Genomic DNA, 20402 nt, shown 5'->3' with positions numbered 1-20402 from the left:
GCCCCATCGTTTGATGGAAATGAAAATTATCAACCTACAGTGGACTAAATTCAAAGACACCCTGAAAATCAAAGGGAAAATATGATGTAGCAGGCTAGTCCATTTTGCTGAAATTTATTTGCAGCAACTCAAAATGGTACTCCGTAGTTTGTATGGTCCCCACGTGCTTGTTTGCATTCCTGACAACGTCAGGGCATGCTCCTAATAAGACGACAGATGGTGTCCTGGGGTATTTCCTCCAAGATCTGGACCAGGGCATTACTGAGCTCCTGGACAGTCTGAGGTGCAACCTGGCAGCGTCAGATGGACCGAAACATGATATCCCAGAGGTGTTCTATTAGATTTAGGTCAGGCGAGCGTGGGGGCATTCAATGGTATCAATTCCTTCATCCTCCAGGAACTGCCTGCATATTCTCACCACATGAGGTTGGGCATTGTCATGCACCAGGAGGAACCCAGGACCCACTGCACCAGGGTACGGTCTGACAATTGGTCCAAGGATTTCATCCCGATACTTAATGGCAGTCAGGGTGCCATTGTCTAGCCTGTAGAGGTCTGTGTGTCCCTCCATGGATAAGCCTCCCCAGACCATCACTGACCCACCACCAAAACAGTCACACTGAACGATGTTACAGGCAGCATAACATTCTCCACAGCTTCTTCAGACCCTTTCACGTCTGTCACATGTGGTCAAGGTGAACCTGCTCTTATCTGTGAAAAGCACTGGGCGCCAGTGGCGGACCTGACAATTCTAGTATTCAATGGCAAATGCCAATCAAGCTCTATGGTGCCGGGCAGTGAGCACAGGGCCCATTAGAGGTCGTCTGGCCCTCAGGCCACCCTCATGAAGTATTCTGTTTGTTTGGTCAGAGACATTCACACCAGTGGCCTGCTGGAGGTCATTTTGTAGGGCTCTGGAAGTGCTCATCCTGTTCCTCCTTGCACAAAGGAGAAAATATCTGCTGATGGGTTAAGGACCTTCTACAGCCCTGTCCAGCTCTCCTAGAGTAACTGCCTGTTTCCTGGAATCTCTTCTATGCTCTTGACACTGTGCTCGGAGACACAGCAAACCTTCCGGCAATGGCGCGTATTGATGTGCCATCCTGGAGGAGTTGGACTGCCTGTGCAACCTCTGTATGGTCCAGGTATCGCCTCATGCTACCAGTAGTGACACTGACCCTAGCCAAATGCAAAACTAGTGAAAAACAGTCAGCAAAGATGAGTAGGAAAAAAATATCAGTGGCCTCCACCTGTAAAAACCATTCCTGTTTGGGAGTCCATTGTTGACCATCTAGTGCACCTGTTGTTAAATTCATTAACACCGAAGCAGCTGAAACTGATTAACAATCCCCTCTGCTACTTAACTGACCAGATCAATATCCCAGGAGTTTAACTGACTTGATGCTATACTCTGATTAAAAAGTGTTCCTTTAACTTTTCAGAGCAATGGGTGTATTATATACATATACCCACACACGTGATGTAGCGTACCCCTCCTGTGACTGGAAATCGGGTATCATATGATCGCTGTGATTGTCATAGCAATCACATAACAATATAAACAACCTGTCATGAATGGAAAGCCATTCATGAATAGCTTGCTTACTGTTGCGATCTGTGATTGACCCACAGAAATCACATGGTACCTGGCTACCTGTACCATGTAATTAGCTGTATCCAATCACAGATCACAACTGTAAGCAAGCTGACCATGAATGGGTAACCCATTCAGGACAACTAAAACTATTACGTATACAGTGATCATCACTGTATAAGCAAACAGTTTTAAAAAAAATCCTTAATCACCCCCAGAGTAGTAGTGTCACTATGATGACATCGAGCTACTCTGATGAAAGGATGTAAAAAAAATAGTAAACAAAGAAAAACAAATGTTAAAAAAAGAGAAAATATTTTCATTATTTACATTTTTTTTAACATACTGCCACCAGTTTTCCTGATCATCGCCACACCAGCGCACTAGTGACAGCATAAAGAAAAAACAAAAACATCTTATATCATTTCTTCATTTTTCAGAAGATCGCGACAAAAAATTACAACTTCTAAAAACTCACCATGCCTCTTACTAAATACTTTGGACTGTCTACTTTCCAAAAAGGGGTTATTTGGGGGGGTATTTGCACTGCCCTGGCATTTTGGGGCCTTAAGAAATGAGATGGGCCATCAGTACATCAGGATTGAAATATATACAGTACATCAGTTTTTAAATATATACACCATAGTATGTAGACACTATAACTTTCACACAAACAAATTAATATGCACTTATTGGGATTCTTTTTTTTTTTTTTTTTATATCAAAGACATACAGCAGAATACATTTTGTCCTAAATTTATGAAGACTTTTTTTTTGTTTTTTATTCGATGTTTTGTAACAGAAAATTAGTTTTCTTTTCATTTATGTAATAATAATAAACCCCAATATCAACAAAAGATCTAATTGTGTAAAAAAAATATATATAAATTCCGTTTGTGTACAGTGTTGCATGTCTGTGCAATTGCCAGTTAAAGTAGCGTAGTGCTGAATAGCAAAAAAAAAAAAATACCCTGGTCATGAAGGGGGTAAACCCTTTCAGAGGGCAAGTGGCTAATACTGTTTTAAGGACGTAGGTGTGTAAATACTGAAAACATTTCAGCCAGGCTTCATGGGTGACAGAAAAGGGCTACAGATATGGCATATAAATTAAACAATATTTTTATAAACCGTAAAGTGCATTTTAAAATACGGAGGCACCTTGTCTGCATTGACCAGTTTATATAAAAAGTGAAATAAGCGTTAAGTTAGGCAGACCAAGGCAAATCTTATTTTATGTGGGAAAAGGTATAGCATGTCCAGTATATTGGTGAATTAGCCACTTGCTAACCGCGCTATAGCCGAATGCCGACTACAGCGCGGTTATCCAGTTCTGGGAGGACGTCATATGACATCCTCCCAGAACGCCCCCTCCCACGTGCCCCCAGCAATCTCTGTGTCCTACGGACATAGCTGATCACGTGATTAGGTAAAAGGCCAATCAAAGCAGCCTTTTACCATGTGATCAGCTGTGTCCAATGACACAGATCACAGAGTAAATACAGTTGCTGGTTATCACAGTGCGAGGAAAGTACTGCCGATAACCGGCAGCTGTCACAGAGCAGATCGGCATTGATCAGTGCCGTGCAGTGCCGCCCAACAGTACCGCCAGTCAGTGCCTCATAAAATGCCCACCTGTGCCACCTCATCAGTGCAGGCTATCAGTGCCCTTCAGTACTGCCTCTCCGTGCCACCTCATCAACGCACATCAGTGATGGTGAAAAGTTACCTGTTTGCAAAATTTTATAATAGAAACAAAGAAACACTTTTTCTTCAAACTTTTTTGTTTTTTTGTTTATAGTGCAAAAAATAAAACACCCAGTGGTGACTAAATACCTCCAAACGAAAGCTCTATTTGTGTGAAAAAAATGATACAAATTTCATATGGGTACAGTGTTGCATGAACGCGCAATTGTCATTCAACAGCGCTGAAAGCTGAAAATTGGCCTGGGCACCTAGGGGGTAAAAGTGCCTGGTAGCCAAATGATTAAGTGTGCCAGGCTCATTACAATAAAGATTTTTAAAAAGAAGATGCAGTTGTTCTTTTAAGGTGGGAATTTAGTTAATTTCCTTTATTTGATCCAACTTGGCTATAAAAAGTGTATCCTGTGTCCTTCAGGCTGATGGTTCCTGTAGAGACCTTCTCTCCAGTGATGTCCAGTCCTCTTCACAGCAATGAACTTTGGGCACTATGGGGGTTAATCTGAAAAATAAAGAGGAATATGTTGCATTCTGTGAAAGGAATGGAAGGACTTTTGTCAATGGAGGAGAGGACAGAGAGGGGCAGATTCCCATTGCGTTCTTCAATGCTAGATTCAAAGCTGTAATTGCCCACAGCACAGTAAATTCACCACTCTGAAGAGGATCAGACATCACTGGTGAGAACGTTTCCACAGGATCAGCCTGCTGCTTACTTCATTAAGCCCCTTCCACACTGGGTAGACTCCAATTAGATCGGAGCAGAGTGGGCAGATGGCAGGTCCATGTATGCTCAGTTTCTGCAGAGTGGACCTGGCCCAAGGCCGCTCTGCTCTGAGCGGTTAGGTGTAAACGAACTCTTCTGTCCATTTATATCTGACTCCTCTGATCCAATCTGCCCAGACGGAGTGGGGCGGATCGCCTTCCTTTTTAGCACACTGGATTGGAGGTAGGCTTATGTAAACTGACACAAGTCTGTTTACACCCACCAGTCCATTGGGGTGAATATAGAGTCCAATCAGGTCTGCCTGAAAAACTTGGTGTAAAAGGAGTGAGGTGACTAAGTTAACAGATTTTATCTAAGCTTTGCTTTAATTTATACAACTGTAGGTAAATTTAGGTTTTATTCTGCATTGAATTGTTTCCATCTGTTCTTACCTGCATCCCTAAGATTTACTATATTGCTTTGCTGGACTGACTGTAAAGAATGTGTGATGTGTTTTACACTGAATGTATACTGTAGGTATAAAATGGTAAGCTCACTGTGGTTTAGCAGTTGCAGCTGACGTCACTGGAGCATTTGCTCTGGTTAATTGGATGCATTAATGTTCATCAGTGCTGCCTGTGATGTGAGGCCTTTATTAGTTTCTTGCGCGCTTGGTTCTTCTGTGTGCTCACTTCCTTCATTTAACAGTTATTGGTCTTGACATCTAAATTCTTGGATTTGAACAATGTATTCACAATTCATTTTTCTGATTCAGAGTGAACATGAGTGGCTTAATCCTCTTATGAGAATTAATTGCGTGTTTTAGTGCTCACCTCTGACCCTTTTGCAGTTCCTTCTGGAGCAGGTTTCTTCCTAGAGTATAAGTGTTGATTACTGAACATTTAACTATAAAAGTAAAGATTCTGTTAATAAAAAAGAAGCAGAATGTTCTTTGTTATCCAGGTAACAGAAGCCTCCATGTTTAGATTTGAGATCTGCTGTGTCAGGAAATGGCAAACATGAAATTTGCAGCTAGTAGAAGAAAACACATTGTTTATGGCTATTATATAGCAACAGTTTTCTAGATATGTAAAATGATTCTGGCTCTCTCTTATCTGATATCTAAAATGATCAACAACTAGATATAAAAAAAAAAGTTAAACTAGTACATCTCATTGCCATATTTTTTTTAGATGTAATTTTTTTCACAGCTGTCAAATATATTTTTGAAATCATGTATACTAGATATTTATCTAAAAATACTTTCAAATAATATATATGAAGACCGCTGGTGCACTCTTAGATCTTGGGCATTTAACAGAGGTCTTATACATAGTATATATATATATATATATATATATATATATATATATATATATATAAACAAATCCACTAAATTATTGGGGGAAGGAACACAAATTCCATTACCATCCTATATTTCAGACAAGAAGGGCTCTTTCTTTGCAGCACACACTTTCAGTACCATGGTGCATTGTATTGTGCTTTCTGACTCTCTAAGAAAAAATAGGAGAGACAATTTGAGTTACAAGCCTATATGGTGTCACTTGTGTTCTGGGTGAGCCCAGATGTAGGTTGGCAGGTAGATTTCCCTGACAGAGCAGAAAAAATTTGCAGCAGGTTTATGATTGAGTCTGTGTCAAAACTGAGTGGATTTGCATGAAACCGTTTTCTCTGATCCACATTCTGCCTTGCAGGAGCTAAACAATGTGATTGGCTTTCATGTGAATCCTAATTGTTTTGTAATTGTTATTTGTGAATACTGATCCAACCCCGCTCCAAAAAAAGGTCCTCTATAAACATGTCTTCTTTACCATGTCTGACCGGAGGTAATCTCACACATTAAATGGTCAGGCCACCCTAGAGCCTTAATTAAACAGGCTATGGCTTGTGTAAGAGCACTGAACAGCAAGCTGTTACAAAATATTTTCAAAGCTTTCAGCAAGCTTCAGGCTGCTTATTTAAATATTTTAATGATTTTGAACTTAAGAGATATGTCTTAGAAAAACATCAACAATGTTTTTAGGAAGCATCTCCTACATTCAGCTTCTATTCCCCTGCTATTACTGGCAATTACCTGCTGTCAAAATGACAGCCAGGAATTGCTTAGTATTGCACTGCAGGAGTGGCTGTCACGTACCTGATTGGAGACTGAAATGACGAGGTCGGCCTCATTTGTGTCACTTGCCCTGACCCCACTGGAAGTGGAACAGAGGGTGTCTAGGGACCAGGGGGACAAGAGCGCAAGCAGATGTTGTTTGCAGCACTTGTAGCTGGAGACCTTGGAAGACTGATGAACCTCTGATTCAGGAACAGTAGTGATATGCAGAGCTGGTATGGTAGATTGCCAGGTGTGCACCAGAGTAAGACAGGAAGCAGGGATGGGAGACAGGAGCAGTGTCATAGGAATAGCCGGGGTCATCAACGAGCGGACACCGAGCTACCAAATCATAAGCAAGCCAAGGTCAGGAACGAGTATCAAGCAGAGGAGGAAACGAGTCAAGTCAGGAGCAAGCCAGGTCAGCAACAAGGGAATCACACAGGAACGAGCAGGACATGGAGGGAGCTGAAGAAAAGTCAGCACTTAGCATAGGCTGAGGCACCCTTTAAATAATCATTCTGGCGGCAATCTTTGCCATGCGCGATCGCGCATTTCTGCGTGCATGCGAGTGTAAATTTACTCTTGTAGGTAGGTCTTCAGGTGCCATTGGGTAAATACGATGAATGTAAGTGTTGTTCCATTGAATTTACTCTTTCATTCATATGTAGATCAGTTGTGTGACCTTTGCTCTGCATAAGACATCACTCAAAAACTTTACAACTATGCTTTTTTTAATAAAATGTATTTCTATTTCACCCCTTATTAACATAAAATGTAACTAAAAGGCAAAACCCCTGTCAGCTTTTATTGCTGTCTGTGCCTCAGTTAGGGAGATTCGTCCTCTCTGTGTCCTGTTTACCATTATCATCAAAAGTAAAAGAAAATCCCAAATTTTTAGTTGACATCAGAACAGTAATAGAGGAGAAATCTTCCAATGGGAATGCTAGTTCTGGTGACACACCCGTATTTCCTCTCACTTCTTGTTTTGGTTTGGGACAGGAAGTGAAGGGAAATCTCTGCAATGCAACACAAATGGCAGAAAAACCTGACCGGGTTATAACCCTCTCTTACTCTATCCAAAATGGAAAAAAAAGTTTTGCCTTTAGTTACACTTTATTTCTTCCCCATTTCTATTAGTTTTTTTTTTATATTTTTTTTACCTTTAATTTTTTTATGCTTTCATTCATTTTGTTTTTCTTTTTTCAAAGCCACATAAGACAATTTTGTTTTCATTTGCAAATAACTGACATACTACAAACACCATTTTAGTGTAATTTTAAATTAGACAAATTATAGATTGTATTAATTTGCTATCATAAGTAATGACAAAGTTATTGCCAAATAAACAGGCCCATGGTGTAAATGTAAAAACTGTGTTGACCCCTGGGGTATACAGGTAAGAAACCTCTAGCAAGCTTTAGGGAACCTTGAGAACCACTTGAAATCTGCTAAAAGTCTGCCTGCAGTTTGTATAAAAAGATCCCGCACTACCATAATGATCTGAGAGTTGCTTTAAAAGATTCTGGAAAGCTGTGTGAATCTTGCTTAGTTTTGATAATGGCATTTGAAAGCTTGCTGTACAAGCTGAAGTCTGTGTGTACAAGGCCTAAAAAGATGTGTTAGGTGTGGGTAGATGGCAACAGGTTGAATTTCACAACTTCTTTTAACTGTTGGCAACATTGAGAGCCATATTCTGTCCATCTTCCATAGCAACTGCTGAAGCCTCATCCTCTCTGTTGGATTGTTTATTTTATGTACACTACTGAAAAAACGACTAATTTAGTTTAGGGTTGCACCAATATCCGTATCAGTGCCGATACTGAGCATTTGCACGCATATTAGTACTTATGCAAATGCTCTGACACTAAAAACTGATACCTTTTAAGTTTGGTTCTTTCAGCTGTCAGCGGAATTCCCCTCCTGACAGCGGAAATGTAAACAATAGAATGCTGGCAATTATGAGTTGTTAAGGAGGGGCTCGCCCCATCCTTCACAACCAATGACATTTCAGCTGTCAGTGGGATTCTCCTGCTGACAGCTAAAATGTAAAAAAATAAAATAAAATAATACCGGCAAAAGTTAACCTTGATCCTCTGTTGATCCACACTCTCTGCTCCTATTTGTACTCTTGCTGACAAGTCCTCCGTTGGTAGGATGTGGTTGGGCTGCCTGTTCTGTTTTGCCAGTTTTTACAGAGAGGAGCAGAGAGTGGGGGAGGTGTGGGCTCTCTATATCTTGGCAGGACATTACAGTGCTCTCTGCCTCACATAGGACAGGATCTAGGAGCTAACAGGACCGAGGATCGGTCAGAGCAGCTTGGGGGAGAGAGCACTACCCATGGCTCTCCCCCTCCCTACTGCTGTCAGTATATTAGGGACATAAAATGTGCTAGGAAAAGGGAAGATTTTTTTGGGGGGGGGGTGCTAGGTGGGGGATTTGGGTTGGCGGATATGGGGTAGGAGGGCGAGGTTGTGCAAGGAGGGGGGGGATGTAGGGGGGTTGTGCTAGGAGGGGGGATTGGGGGGTTTACAACCTACAGACAACTGAACTCTGCCTCACAGAGTACATTTTAGTGCTTGTTCACACAGAGTGCAGTAACATGCAAAAGTCGCATGTTTTCCCGTATTGCGCCACCTCTCTACCTACTACCTTTCATAGGCGATAGTTATCGGTAATTACTTTATAAAAGGTATCAATACTAGTATTCAGTGTTGAAATAAAATGGTATCGGTGCATCCCTACTTTAGTTATATCAGTAGTAGTAAGGTACAATCTGTAATAAGGCTTGCAAAAGTCTTGCATTTTATGTAGGTGGACAGGAGATTATTTGTTTTTAACCCCCCTTAATGACCAGGCCTCTTTTTGCTACTTGGCGCTGCACTAATTCAACTGACAATTGCGCGGTCATGCAATGCTGTACCCAAACGAAATTTACATCCTTTTTTTCAGCTTAGAGCTTTCTTTTGGTGGTATTTGATCACCTGTGCACTTTTTATTTTTCACGCTATAAACAAAACAATACCGAAAATTTTGAATTAAAACTATATTTTTTACTTTCAGCTATAAAAAATATATAGTAAACTCAAGGTTGGTTATAAATTTAGACCAAAATGTATTCTGCTACATTTTTTTGGTAATAAAAATCCCAATAAGTGTATATTGATTGCTTTGTGTGAAAGTTATAGCGTCTACAAAATATGGTATAGATACTGCAATTTATGCCTTTTTTTTGCTATACAGCGCTGCACTAGTTTAACGGACAATTGCGCAGTCATGCAATATGGTACATAAATGAAATTAATGTACTTTTTTTTACACAAATAGAGCTTTCTTTTGGTGGTATTTGATCACCTGTGTGCTTTTTATTTTTGGCGCTATAAACAAAAAATATTTTGAGAAATTTTTTTTTTTTTTGAAAAAAACAATATTTTCTCATTTCTGTCATAAAAAATATCCAAAAAAACAAATTTCGTCAAATTTAGGCCAAAATGTATTCTACTACATATTTTTAGTTAAAAAAATCCCAATAAGTGTATATTTATTGCTTTGTGTGAAAGTTATAGCGTCTACAAACTATAGTATAGATAATGGAATTTACACAGCTTTTACTTTCTGACTGCTCATCACATTTCTTGAGGTGCTAAAATACCAGGATAGTACAAACACCTCCAAATGACCCATTTATGGAAAGTAGACACCCTAAGCTATCTGCTGAGAGGCATATTGAGTCCATGGAAGATTAATTTTTTTTCTACAAGTTTCTGGAAAATGAAAAACTTTTTTTTTTTTTTTTTTACACAAAGTTGTCATTTAAATGATAAATTTATCGCACAAGCCATGGGCATATGTGGAATTACATCCTAAAATACATTCTGCTACTTCTACTGAGTATGGGGATACCACGTGTGAGACTTTTTGGGATCCTAGGCACATACAGGAGTCTGAAATCCAATGACGACTTTGAAAGCCTGAAGGTGCGTAACTTTCTCATTTCACTTCCTTACTACCTATCACAGTTTTGAAGGCCCTGAAATGCCAGGATAGCACCAAACCCCCCCCCAAATGACCCCTTTTTGGAAAATAGACACCCCAAGGAATTTAAAAAGAGGCATTGTGAGTATTTTGCAGATCTCATTTTTTTTCACAAGGTTTTGAAATATAAAAAAAGAAAAGAAAAAATGTTTTTGTTTTTTTTCTTCATTTTCCAAAAACTTGTGGCAATAAACGAGATCTGCAAAATACTCAACATGCTTATTAAATTCCTTGGGGTATCTACTTTCCATAAAGTGGTCATTTGGGGGGGTTTGGTGCTATCCTGGCATTTCAGGGCCTCCGAAACTATGATAGGTAGTCAGGAAGTGTAATGAGGAAATAAAGCCCTTTGAAAGCCTGAAGGTGCTTATTGACTTTTTGGTCCTGTACTTGGCTAGACTGCCAAAACGTCTCTCACATGTGGTACCCCCATTTCCACATATACCCATGGCATGTGTGAGCAATGAATCATTTAAGTGACAATTTTGTGTAAAAAAAAAAAAATTGTAATTTTCCAAAAGCTTGTGGTAAAAAAATAAATTCTTCTATTGATTCAACATGCCTCTTAGCAAATAGTTTGGGGTGTCTACTTTCCAAAAAGGGGTAGTTTCGGAGAATGGAGGCATTTTATGCCCAGCATTAGAAGTTTATGCCACACATTATTCACTCTTCTAACTACCTGAAGAGCAAGCCTTTTCTGACACTTTTTGTCACATGAAAAAAATCTGTATTTTTTGCTAGGAAATTAATTTAAACCCCAAACATTATATATTTTTTTTAAAGCAAACACCCTAGTAAATAATGGTGGGTGCTGCAATTTGTTATGTCACATAGCACTCGCGCAGCGATTTTTCAAATGCAATTTTTTTTTAAAATACACTTTTTTTTTAACTTTTAATGCATAAAAACACAATATATTGCCCAATTTTTTGGTAAAATATAAAAGATGATAGTATGTCAAGTAAATAGATACCAAACGTGACAAACTTTAAAACTGTGCATGCCCCGTGCAATGGCAACAAACTGCATACGTTTTTAATATCCATAGGCAATGTTTTTACAAGCACCATTTTAGATTTACACCATTTACCATTTACACCAAATTATTATGCTGATAATATAATAAAATGATATATTTCTCATTTACCTAAATAATTGATGTAAATAACAGTCAGCATAATTCTCATGTTATCAATTATTAAGAGTACAATTCAAATTTTATTGAACAAACCTCCTAATCATAACAGTATTTTTTTTAAACATAAAAAACTTACAATGCACTGTTCCAAATTATTACGCACAGTAAGTTTCAAAACACTTTATAGGTTGTAAAGAACTGAAAATTGTCATTTGTTGTGTTTGCAGCATATTTACTGAAATCAAAAGCTATTTCAATCAAACTTTTAACAACATTTTAACAGGTCACATTACATTTTAACATATGACCCCTTATTTGATAGCAGCTTCACAAGTCTTGCATCCATTGAACCTGTGAGTTTTTGGACAGTTTCTGCTTGAATTTGTTTGCAAGATGTCAGAATAGCCTCCCAGAGCTGCTGTTTGGATGTAAACTGCCTCCCACCCTCATAGATCTTTTGCTTGAGGATGCTCCAAAGGTTCTCAATAAGATTGAGGTCAGGGGAGGATGGAGGCCACACCATGACTTTCTCTCCTTTTATCCCCCTAACAGCCATTGATGCAGAGGTATTATTTGCAGCATGAGATGGTGCATTGTCATGCATGAAGATGATTTTATTACAGAAAGCATAGTTCTTCCTTCTGTACAAGGGAAGAAAGTAGTCAGTCATAAACTCCACATACTTTGCAGAGGTCATCTTTACACCTTCGGGGCCCCTAAAGGTGCTGACCAGCTCTGTTCCCATGATTCCGGCCCAAAACATGACTCCACCACCGCCTTGCTGACGTCGCAGCCTTGTTGGAACAGGGTGGCCGTCCACCAACCATCCACTACTCTATCCATCTGGACCATCCAGGGTTGCACGGCACTCATCAGTGAACAGGAGTGTTTGAAAATTAGTCTTCATGTATTTTTCTGCCCAATGCAGCCGTTTCTGCTTGTGAGTATTGGTTATTGGTGGCCGAATAGAAGGTTTATGTACAGTTGCAAGACTCTGGAGGACTCTACACCTTGATGTCCGTGGGACTCCTGAGGCACCAGCAGATTCAAATATCTGTTTGCTGCTATGTAATGGTATTTTAGCAGCTGCTGACTTGATCTGATGCATGGATCTGGCAAAAATCTTCCTCAATGTGCCTTTATCTGCACGAACCCGTCTGTGCTCTGAATCAGCCACAAATCTCTTAATAGTGCGATGATCACGTTTAAGTTTTCGTGAAATATCTAATGTTTTCATACCTCATCCAAGGCATTGAACTATTTCACTCTTTTCAGCAGCAGAGAGATCCCTTTTCTTCCCCATATTGCTTGAAAATGGTGCTCTGCTTAATAATGTGGAACACCGTCCTTTAGTACTTTTTCCTTAAATTGGGCTCACTGGCCAATCTAATTATCACAGGTGAATGAGATTGTTTTCAGTGATCAAAAGAGCCCTGAGACACAATTCCATCCATGAGTTAAACTGAAAAACAAAATATTTAATCTTTGTGACACTTAAATAGAATTTGCATAATACTTTGGAACACGGTATACAGAGGAGGTCTAGTGTTAGAATTACCCCTTGATCTGACGTTCGTGGCGATACCTCACATGCATGGTGCAACTGCTGTTTCCACAGGGTCAAGGCTCACCAACGCAGGTGTGCGTGTGCGCAGGGGAGTGAGGGTACTTTTTTTTTTTTTTTAAGTTATTTTGATATCTTCTCTCCCTTACATTATCTAATCAAACCAAGATCGGTGTGATCAGATGCTTTCCCAATTTACAAATGGTGCTGTTTATATCCTGAGAAACTGAAGTGATGAAATGCTCATAGCTTCTGATTTCTTAGGCTATAGAGATGATTGGCACCATTCTGGTCGCCAATCAGCTCTATGGTAAGCTGGCAGAAACACCAGCTGCATTCTCGGGTTCCCCCGATGGCACGGGACTGCCCGAGAAGGCCGTGGAAGGCAGCGGGGGCATCATATCCCGCTGCTTATGAAAGCAATCCTGCAGCTAATTAGCCAATAGGATTGCTTTTACATGAAAGCCAAATCGCCAGCTGAAAAAAAATTACACCAGGATGATGCCTGCAGCTGTAGGCATCATCCTGGTATAACCATTCAAAGTCCAGTAATGTACCAGTACATCGCTGAACCTTGTTGGGTGTATATGCTATGTTCTATTTTTTTTTGTTTTGTATGCAGCCTGTGGACTGAATGGGGGGAAAAAAAAGAGAAGAAATCTCTGCCAAAAAAAAGTGTGGTATGCCCACCATTAAAATATACCGCCCTACATCCACCCACTTCTAATGGTGGGCACACATTAGGTCATACTTTGCCACAAGCGCCAGTTCCAAGATTGTACAAATGGTGGCACGCTTGAATAAAAATTGTCCACGTATAAGTGGTACCCCATATGGAAAAAGGATGACACCAAGTCTCAAACTATCTTGCCACTGCTCCCCATGTAGTCTGGGCATTCATGGGGCTCCGCGTGACTATCTTTTCCCTCGTAAATCTGAAAGTTATAAGTATAGCCTGTTGCCCTCTCACAGGTCTAATACATCTTGACCCCATATCTGGCACGCTTGCTGGGGAGAAATTGTTTGAATGCAAGGTGGCCAGAAAAATTAATGAGCAGATTTTTTGCTGGGGAGTATAGACATTGCAAATTTTTGGTTAAGGTGATTTGCGAGGGGCTGAATTTTGTGGAGCCGGTCAAATTCATGGTCACCCCGAGGATGACAGAGTGTATTGATGTTTGAAATGCATAAAACACATTATATTCTCATATCTATGCCTGGCCATGGCAGCAAAGAACACGGGCATATGATGAATCCGGTCTGTGGACCAATACAACCGCAATTCATTTTTTTTTTTTTTTCAGTAATGATCATGTTGAGGGTTAGGCCCCAAAAAAATATAAATTCGAAAACCGTAATGGGTTTCCATGTGAATGGTCTGGCAAGGTTTGAATTTTGGTTGGCGGCAATACATTGTTGTGCATATAAAATGATCCACAATCAATGCATACAGATCTTCCGTGAAAAAACGCTCCAAAAAATCAAGGGGAGTAGTTACATTTGCTATTTCCACCTGAATTCCAGGTTGAGCAGTGAATGGGGGAAGTATGGGTACTACAGAATTTGTGGGCTGCCAATCGGGATTTGTAAGCACATACGGAAGGATACTACGGGCTCTATGGGCCTATGTGCAAATTCTTGGTGGCTGTGGGACAATACTTGTGTTCGCCACCTCACCAGCTTATACTGCACTTATGGGACTCGCCACGTCGCCAAGTGATACTGCAGTGCTGGTGTTATTATTATTAATATACAGGATTTATATGGAGCCAACAGTTTGCTCAGCACTTTACAATATAATGGGAGACAATACAGCAACGATACAGTTCAATACAAGAGGGTTAGGAGGGCCCTGCCCCTTTGAGCTTATAATCTAAGAGGTATGTGAAAGACCAGGATATACTAGACCGCTGGTTCTCGTCAGTTCACCAAAAGGTAGCGTGGCACTAGTACTGGCACTGTGCTGCATATGAGTCATTTACCGGCAAGTGATAAAAGAAAAATTAGTTTATAAACGTGATCCTGCACACAGGGGCCGCCTTGTAGCAGTATATGTACTGCGGGCGGTCCCCTAGTGGTTAAAAAAAACAAACCAGATTTTAACCACCTCCCACCCGCCATATAGTAATATGACGGACGCAAGGTGGTTCTATCGTTCTGGGAGGACGTCATATGACGTCCTCCCATTCTAACTGCGCATGTGCGGCTCCAGGAGCACATGGTGATCAGCGGTGCGCTGTGTCCCTCGGACACAGCAGATCACCGATCCACAGAAAGAGCCGAAAATGTCGGCTCGGTCATGTGATCAGCTGTGTCCAAACACATCTGATCGCATGTAAACAGGGAAATGCCGGTTATCGGCATTTCTCTCCTCACGAGCTGTCACGCTGACAGCTCTTGAGGAGAGGAGAGCCGGTAATCGGCATTCCTCGGAGGGGACATGTACACAGATCATCAGGGCACTGATGATCAGTGTGCCCTGATCTGTGTAGCCCCAGCAGCACCACCTATCAATGCCACATATCAGTGCCCATCTGAGCTGCCTTTCAGTGTCAACCATCAGTGCTGCCTTTCAGTGTCCATCAGTGCCGCCTATCAGTGCAGCCTCATTAGCGCACATCAGTGAAGGAAAAAAATCACTTATTTACAAAATTTATAACAAAAACTAAAACTTTTTTTTTCAAAATTTTCAGTGGTTTTTGGTTTAAGAAAAAATAAAAAAACCCAGAGGTGATTAAATACCACCAAATAAAGCTCTATCTGTCACAAAAAAATGATAAAAATTTCATATGGGTACAGTGTTGCATGACCGCGCAATTGTCATTCAAAGTGCAACAGCGCTGGAAATTGGCCTGGGCAGGAAGGGGGTATAAGTGCCCTGTAGGCTAGTGGTTAAAGAATGGGTCATGTTAGGGGTTGTTTTAGAGAAAATAAACCAAATGTGTCATTAATTAAACATATCCTACCATTTATGTTATGGAGTAAACATCCACATATCTAAATTAAATTTTCCCCACAGGAAGAAGTCATGCATAAGATTTTTGTATATGGAACTCTGAAACAAGAACAGCCAAACTACCACATTATGACAGATTCTAAGCATGGAAAAGCATTATTTAAAGGCAGGGGACGTACTGTGGACAAGTATCCTTTGGTCATTGCAGGGAACACTAACATTCCATTCCTCTTAGAAGTCCCAGGAACAGGTCATCGTATTGCTGGGGAAATCTATTCAGTTGATGACCAGATGCTACAATTCCTGGATGAATTTGAAGGCTGCCCAGACATGTACCAACGCACTATTAAGAGGATTGAAATATTGGAGTGGGAAGGTAAAGATGACTCACCTGAGAAGAGACCAGCTGCTAGCACCATAGAGTGCTTTGTCTACAGCACGACAAGCTACAAGCCAGAGTGGCTTAGTCTAACTTCCCATGACTGTTATGATTCCTATGGGGCACATGGATTGCTTTACATTAATCGTCTGGACAGATAATAAATGTGGCCTCATACACAAAAGAAATATTACCTCTTAATACACTGCGATTACAAGATACTCTGAATAAATGATATACAAATTCATATTTAAGATACACATTTCACTGCTATTTTGCTAAATCAATTATCTTCCTAAATGATTTAAATAAAAACTTTTTATGTGGAATGAATTAGTTGTTTTTATCAATCTGTTGTCATTGTAATGTTTGGAAAAGTCTCAACTGTCAATACGAATGGAGGTCTATAGAAAAAAAAACTAAGCTAATGCCATTTTTATAATTAAAGAAACCATTTATTATAGGGAAGACATAATTGTGTAGGATTTATGAGTTTATCACATATCTTCAATATTGAGCCTTTCACGTCCATTGTATAACAAATGTTTTAAAAACAGAAAGCAACAGTTTCAGTAATTGTATATTGTACACTGGGGTTCTATACTGGGCATGTGCAATATCTGCTAGCTGTGAAACGAAGGCTTCTTTTCCCACAGTAAATTTATTTTGTGTATAATTTCTTTTTCTAGTGTAACAAAATATAAAAGTACAGTTGTACATGGCAAAACTGCATTGGTTTATTTTATTTCAACTCAGGCACTTTGAGCATATAGTTTGCATGTTTTTATATGTGGCCTTTGTTGTTTCCTTTACCAACTAAAGCAGATTTTTTTTGGCTATCATGTAAGCATTTGGCATTTCACTGTGATAAAGTGGCACCTAGGAGATTGCTAAGTATTCCAAATATTTAGCCAGCTATGTAGGTGCAATAAAAAGACAATTCATTATAAATTGTAATTTCTGTTCATTTCATGTTGGGTCTCTGTAGCCACTTCACAAATCTTAATGCCTAAGCACAATTTTGCAACTTTGACATGTGTTAGTAAAACCATAAATATAATCACAACTACTTTGTACATCCAAGTGAATTAAACCTTGTTTTTTCAGGACAAATTATCAAAGGAAAACTGGCCAATAGTAAAAAAAAAAATTTTTTTTTTACATTTTAGTTGTGTTTCTTGTTACTACCATAACCTACCACCAAAGAACAACCCAAAATACATTTCCAGCTCTTGACGATTGCAGCGATACCATATACGTGTATGTTATTTGTACCTGTACTACAGCCAGAAACATTGTTTTTTTTTTTTACCTAAAACACACTGACACAGATACCAAATTTAAATTTAAAAAAAAAAAAAACCTTGACCTTTGACCCTGACCTAGATCAAACCTTGGTCTAGGTATGTTTTCTTTATTTTTTAATATTTATTTATTTTTTACAAATTTTTTTTTTTCCCCCTCTATGCCAGGATTTAGAGAAATACAATGTATATCTCTCCTCCATTCATAGAGGGGAAAAAAAACCCTAGGGTTTCCGGCTGTACAATGACTGATCACTGTGATAGCCAATCATTGGCTATTACAACGATCATGTGACCTGGAAGCGGGGGTCCCGATTGTTTCAACCAGACCCAGGGCTCTCAGTGACACCCTGGTCTTTGTGCTGGGAGCGCATCGTGCGGCACGTTCCCAGCACAAAGACAGGTACGTAAATATGCGGCCCCACGGAAAAAAGCCCAGTTCTGTGAGGCCGCATATTTGTGATGTTGGCGTCACGGGGTTGAAATAAATATTCTTGAGTATCAACATTACGAATCAGGAAACATTTTTGTTTCTCCAAAATATTAGTTCATTTTACTCCTGTATACTTCTACACAAATTAGCAAAGAGATTTTAATTGCATGAACTACTAAAACAGCACATTTCCCACAAAACGAAGTATGGTGTACATGGGCCATGTACATACACTTAGATTGGAAAGATACATTTATGAACACGGGCTGTCCTAATAAATTTGAAAAACTTTGTGCATGATGGTTAAATACCTTGGGTCTGAGTCTGATTTGGTAGTAGGCAGGATTCTACATTGCTGATAGGCAATTGTGAACATTGTATTGCTTTTCAGGCTCAGTGTTTGCCACCTCTTGTTATATTGCTTTCACTGTGGAGTTAAATGTTATTATCAGAAACTCCGTTATAGGACTCCTTATGAAGTACAAATGGGCCTGCGTGCTCTATTTTTGCATTGTGTTCAATTTGTTTGTTCTGAATCTGTACGCCTCCTGTTTTTACTACACTTTCAATAATCTTTGATTAAGAAAAAAAAAAAAGTGTATGGTGTATATGTCTCAGGGTTCTACAATTAAAGGAGTGTTACCAAATCAGGACAACTCTGGAATATACAGTTATATACTTTAAAATGTTAAATAACTCAAGAAGCAGGAATGAAAGAATTCCAGGCATGGTTTATTTTTTGCATAGTTACATTGGTCCAACTAGGGCAAATGTTAACTATGTATATAGCATACCTGGCCCCGATGCCCCTGAATGTTCGGAATCAACGTAGACACCACTACTTCAGTGATCTACACTTGCTTCCCATTCTGAACGGCTAACCTGATGCATTGAGAACACAGGAGCTCAGCCACTCAGTATGAGCACCATCCAGAGAATACTTGTATTTTCTAAATTAATGCAAAGCATTTTCTGATTGGACGAGGTGGGGCAGTGACGTCACATTTTTCACCTGGAATAGATTACTGGAGTAGCGGTGTTCTACTTAAGTGATTTCCATCTTCCATGGACTCCAGTCAAGTATTGTATACAGATAGTTACATTGGTCCAAGCAAGATCATTGTAACTATATGAAAATCTACTATGCCTAGCATTCCCATTTAATCTCAACTGACTTCAGTTCTGTCATTTGTTCCATTTCTTTGGCAATCAATCATTACTCTTAGCAAATCACTAGAGATGTAACTACTAAAAACTGAATATGCATCTCGGACCCGCAATTTTTTGTTTTCACATAGAAAGCTTGAGATCTAAATTGTGGTTATATTACAAAGGCACCTTTATATACAAATGTGAGATCTTTGTAGAGAGTACAGTCTATTATACACATTTAACCACTTGTCGCCCACTCACAGTACATTTACTGCGGACGGACGGTACGGGCAGGCTGGAGGATGTACGTGTACGTCATCCAGCCTGTTCCGGAGTAGGTGCGTGCAGCACACCGCTCCCAGGGGACACAGCAGATTTCAGCTCCCGGCAACTTTGAATGGCTTGGGGATCTTGTGATCGTATAGCAATCACATGAGCACAATGCCAACAAAGCTGTTATGAATGAATGCCATTCATAACAGGTGTGCTTTCTATAGAGTGATTCTGTAATTGGCCCACAGCAATCAACTGGGCCAATCACAGCTTCCTGTACTAAGTGATTAGCTTTAGCCAATCACAGATCTTATGAATGTAATCCATGCAAGACAGTTAAAAACATTGCCGTTACAGTGATCATCATTGTAACAGCATTTAAAGTGTAAAAAAAAAAAATCCCTGATCATAACCTTGCCTCCGAGTAGTAGTGTTACTGTGGTGCCACTGAACTACTCTGATGAAAGCATGTACAAACAAGAAAAAAAAATGCTAAAACAAAATGTAAAAATTTAATTAAAGATTATTTATGTATTTAATTTTTTAAAACCTACTGTTACCAGTCAGTGTCTCTGATCACCGACACACCAGTCATATGATGACACTGGTGACAGTATTTAAACAAAAAAATATTATGGAAAAAAAAAAGGGTCATATGAGGGGTATATGTACTGTCTTGGTATTTTGAGGGCCTCAAGAAATGAGATCAGCCTCCAGTACATCTGAATTGATAAATTTTCAAATATATATACCGTATTTGCCGGCGTATAAGACGACTTTTTGACCCTTGAAAATCTTCCCAAAAGTCGGGGGTCGTCTTATACGCCGGTACACATGTTAGGGGGGCTGCGGCATTAAGTACAGGGGTTTGCAGGGGCTGATGTCTCTTACCTGGATCCAGTCCCACGACGATCCGGTCCAGGAAGCGCGGCGTCTCCTTCAGTTCGGCCACTGGATGTTCGTGCGGCTGCTCGGCTCCGCCTCATCACCGGCAAGGGGGCGGAGCCGAGCGGCCCCGCGAAAATTGAGTGCCGGAGCAGCAGGTAAGTGTGCTGTG

General features: G+C 39.9%; 1 protein-coding gene across 1 annotated transcript in view; it reads left to right on the top strand.

Moving 5' to 3' along the window:
• Positions 1–16516, top strand: part of TMTC4 (transmembrane O-mannosyltransferase targeting cadherins 4) — a 186354-nt gene extending 169838 nt beyond the window's left edge. The window contains exon 2 of the mRNA XM_089679948.1: positions 15868–16516. Within this exon, the coding sequence (XP_089536074.1) occupies positions 15877–16344 (468 nt within the window). The 5' untranslated portion in view covers positions 15868–15876 and the 3' untranslated portion in view covers positions 16345–16516. The remainder of the gene's footprint in view (positions 1–15867) is intronic.
• Positions 16517–20402: the final 3886 nt, after the last annotated feature.

This window comes from Staurois parvus, unplaced genomic scaffold (genome assembly GCF_062004578.1).
Source record: "Staurois parvus isolate SC_StPar_1 unplaced genomic scaffold, SC_StPar_1.0 ptg000233l, whole genome shotgun sequence".
In the NCBI taxonomy this organism is placed as follows: domain Eukaryota; kingdom Metazoa; phylum Chordata; class Amphibia; order Anura; family Ranidae; genus Staurois; species Staurois parvus.
This window is presented reverse-complemented; position numbering and strand designations above follow the sequence as displayed.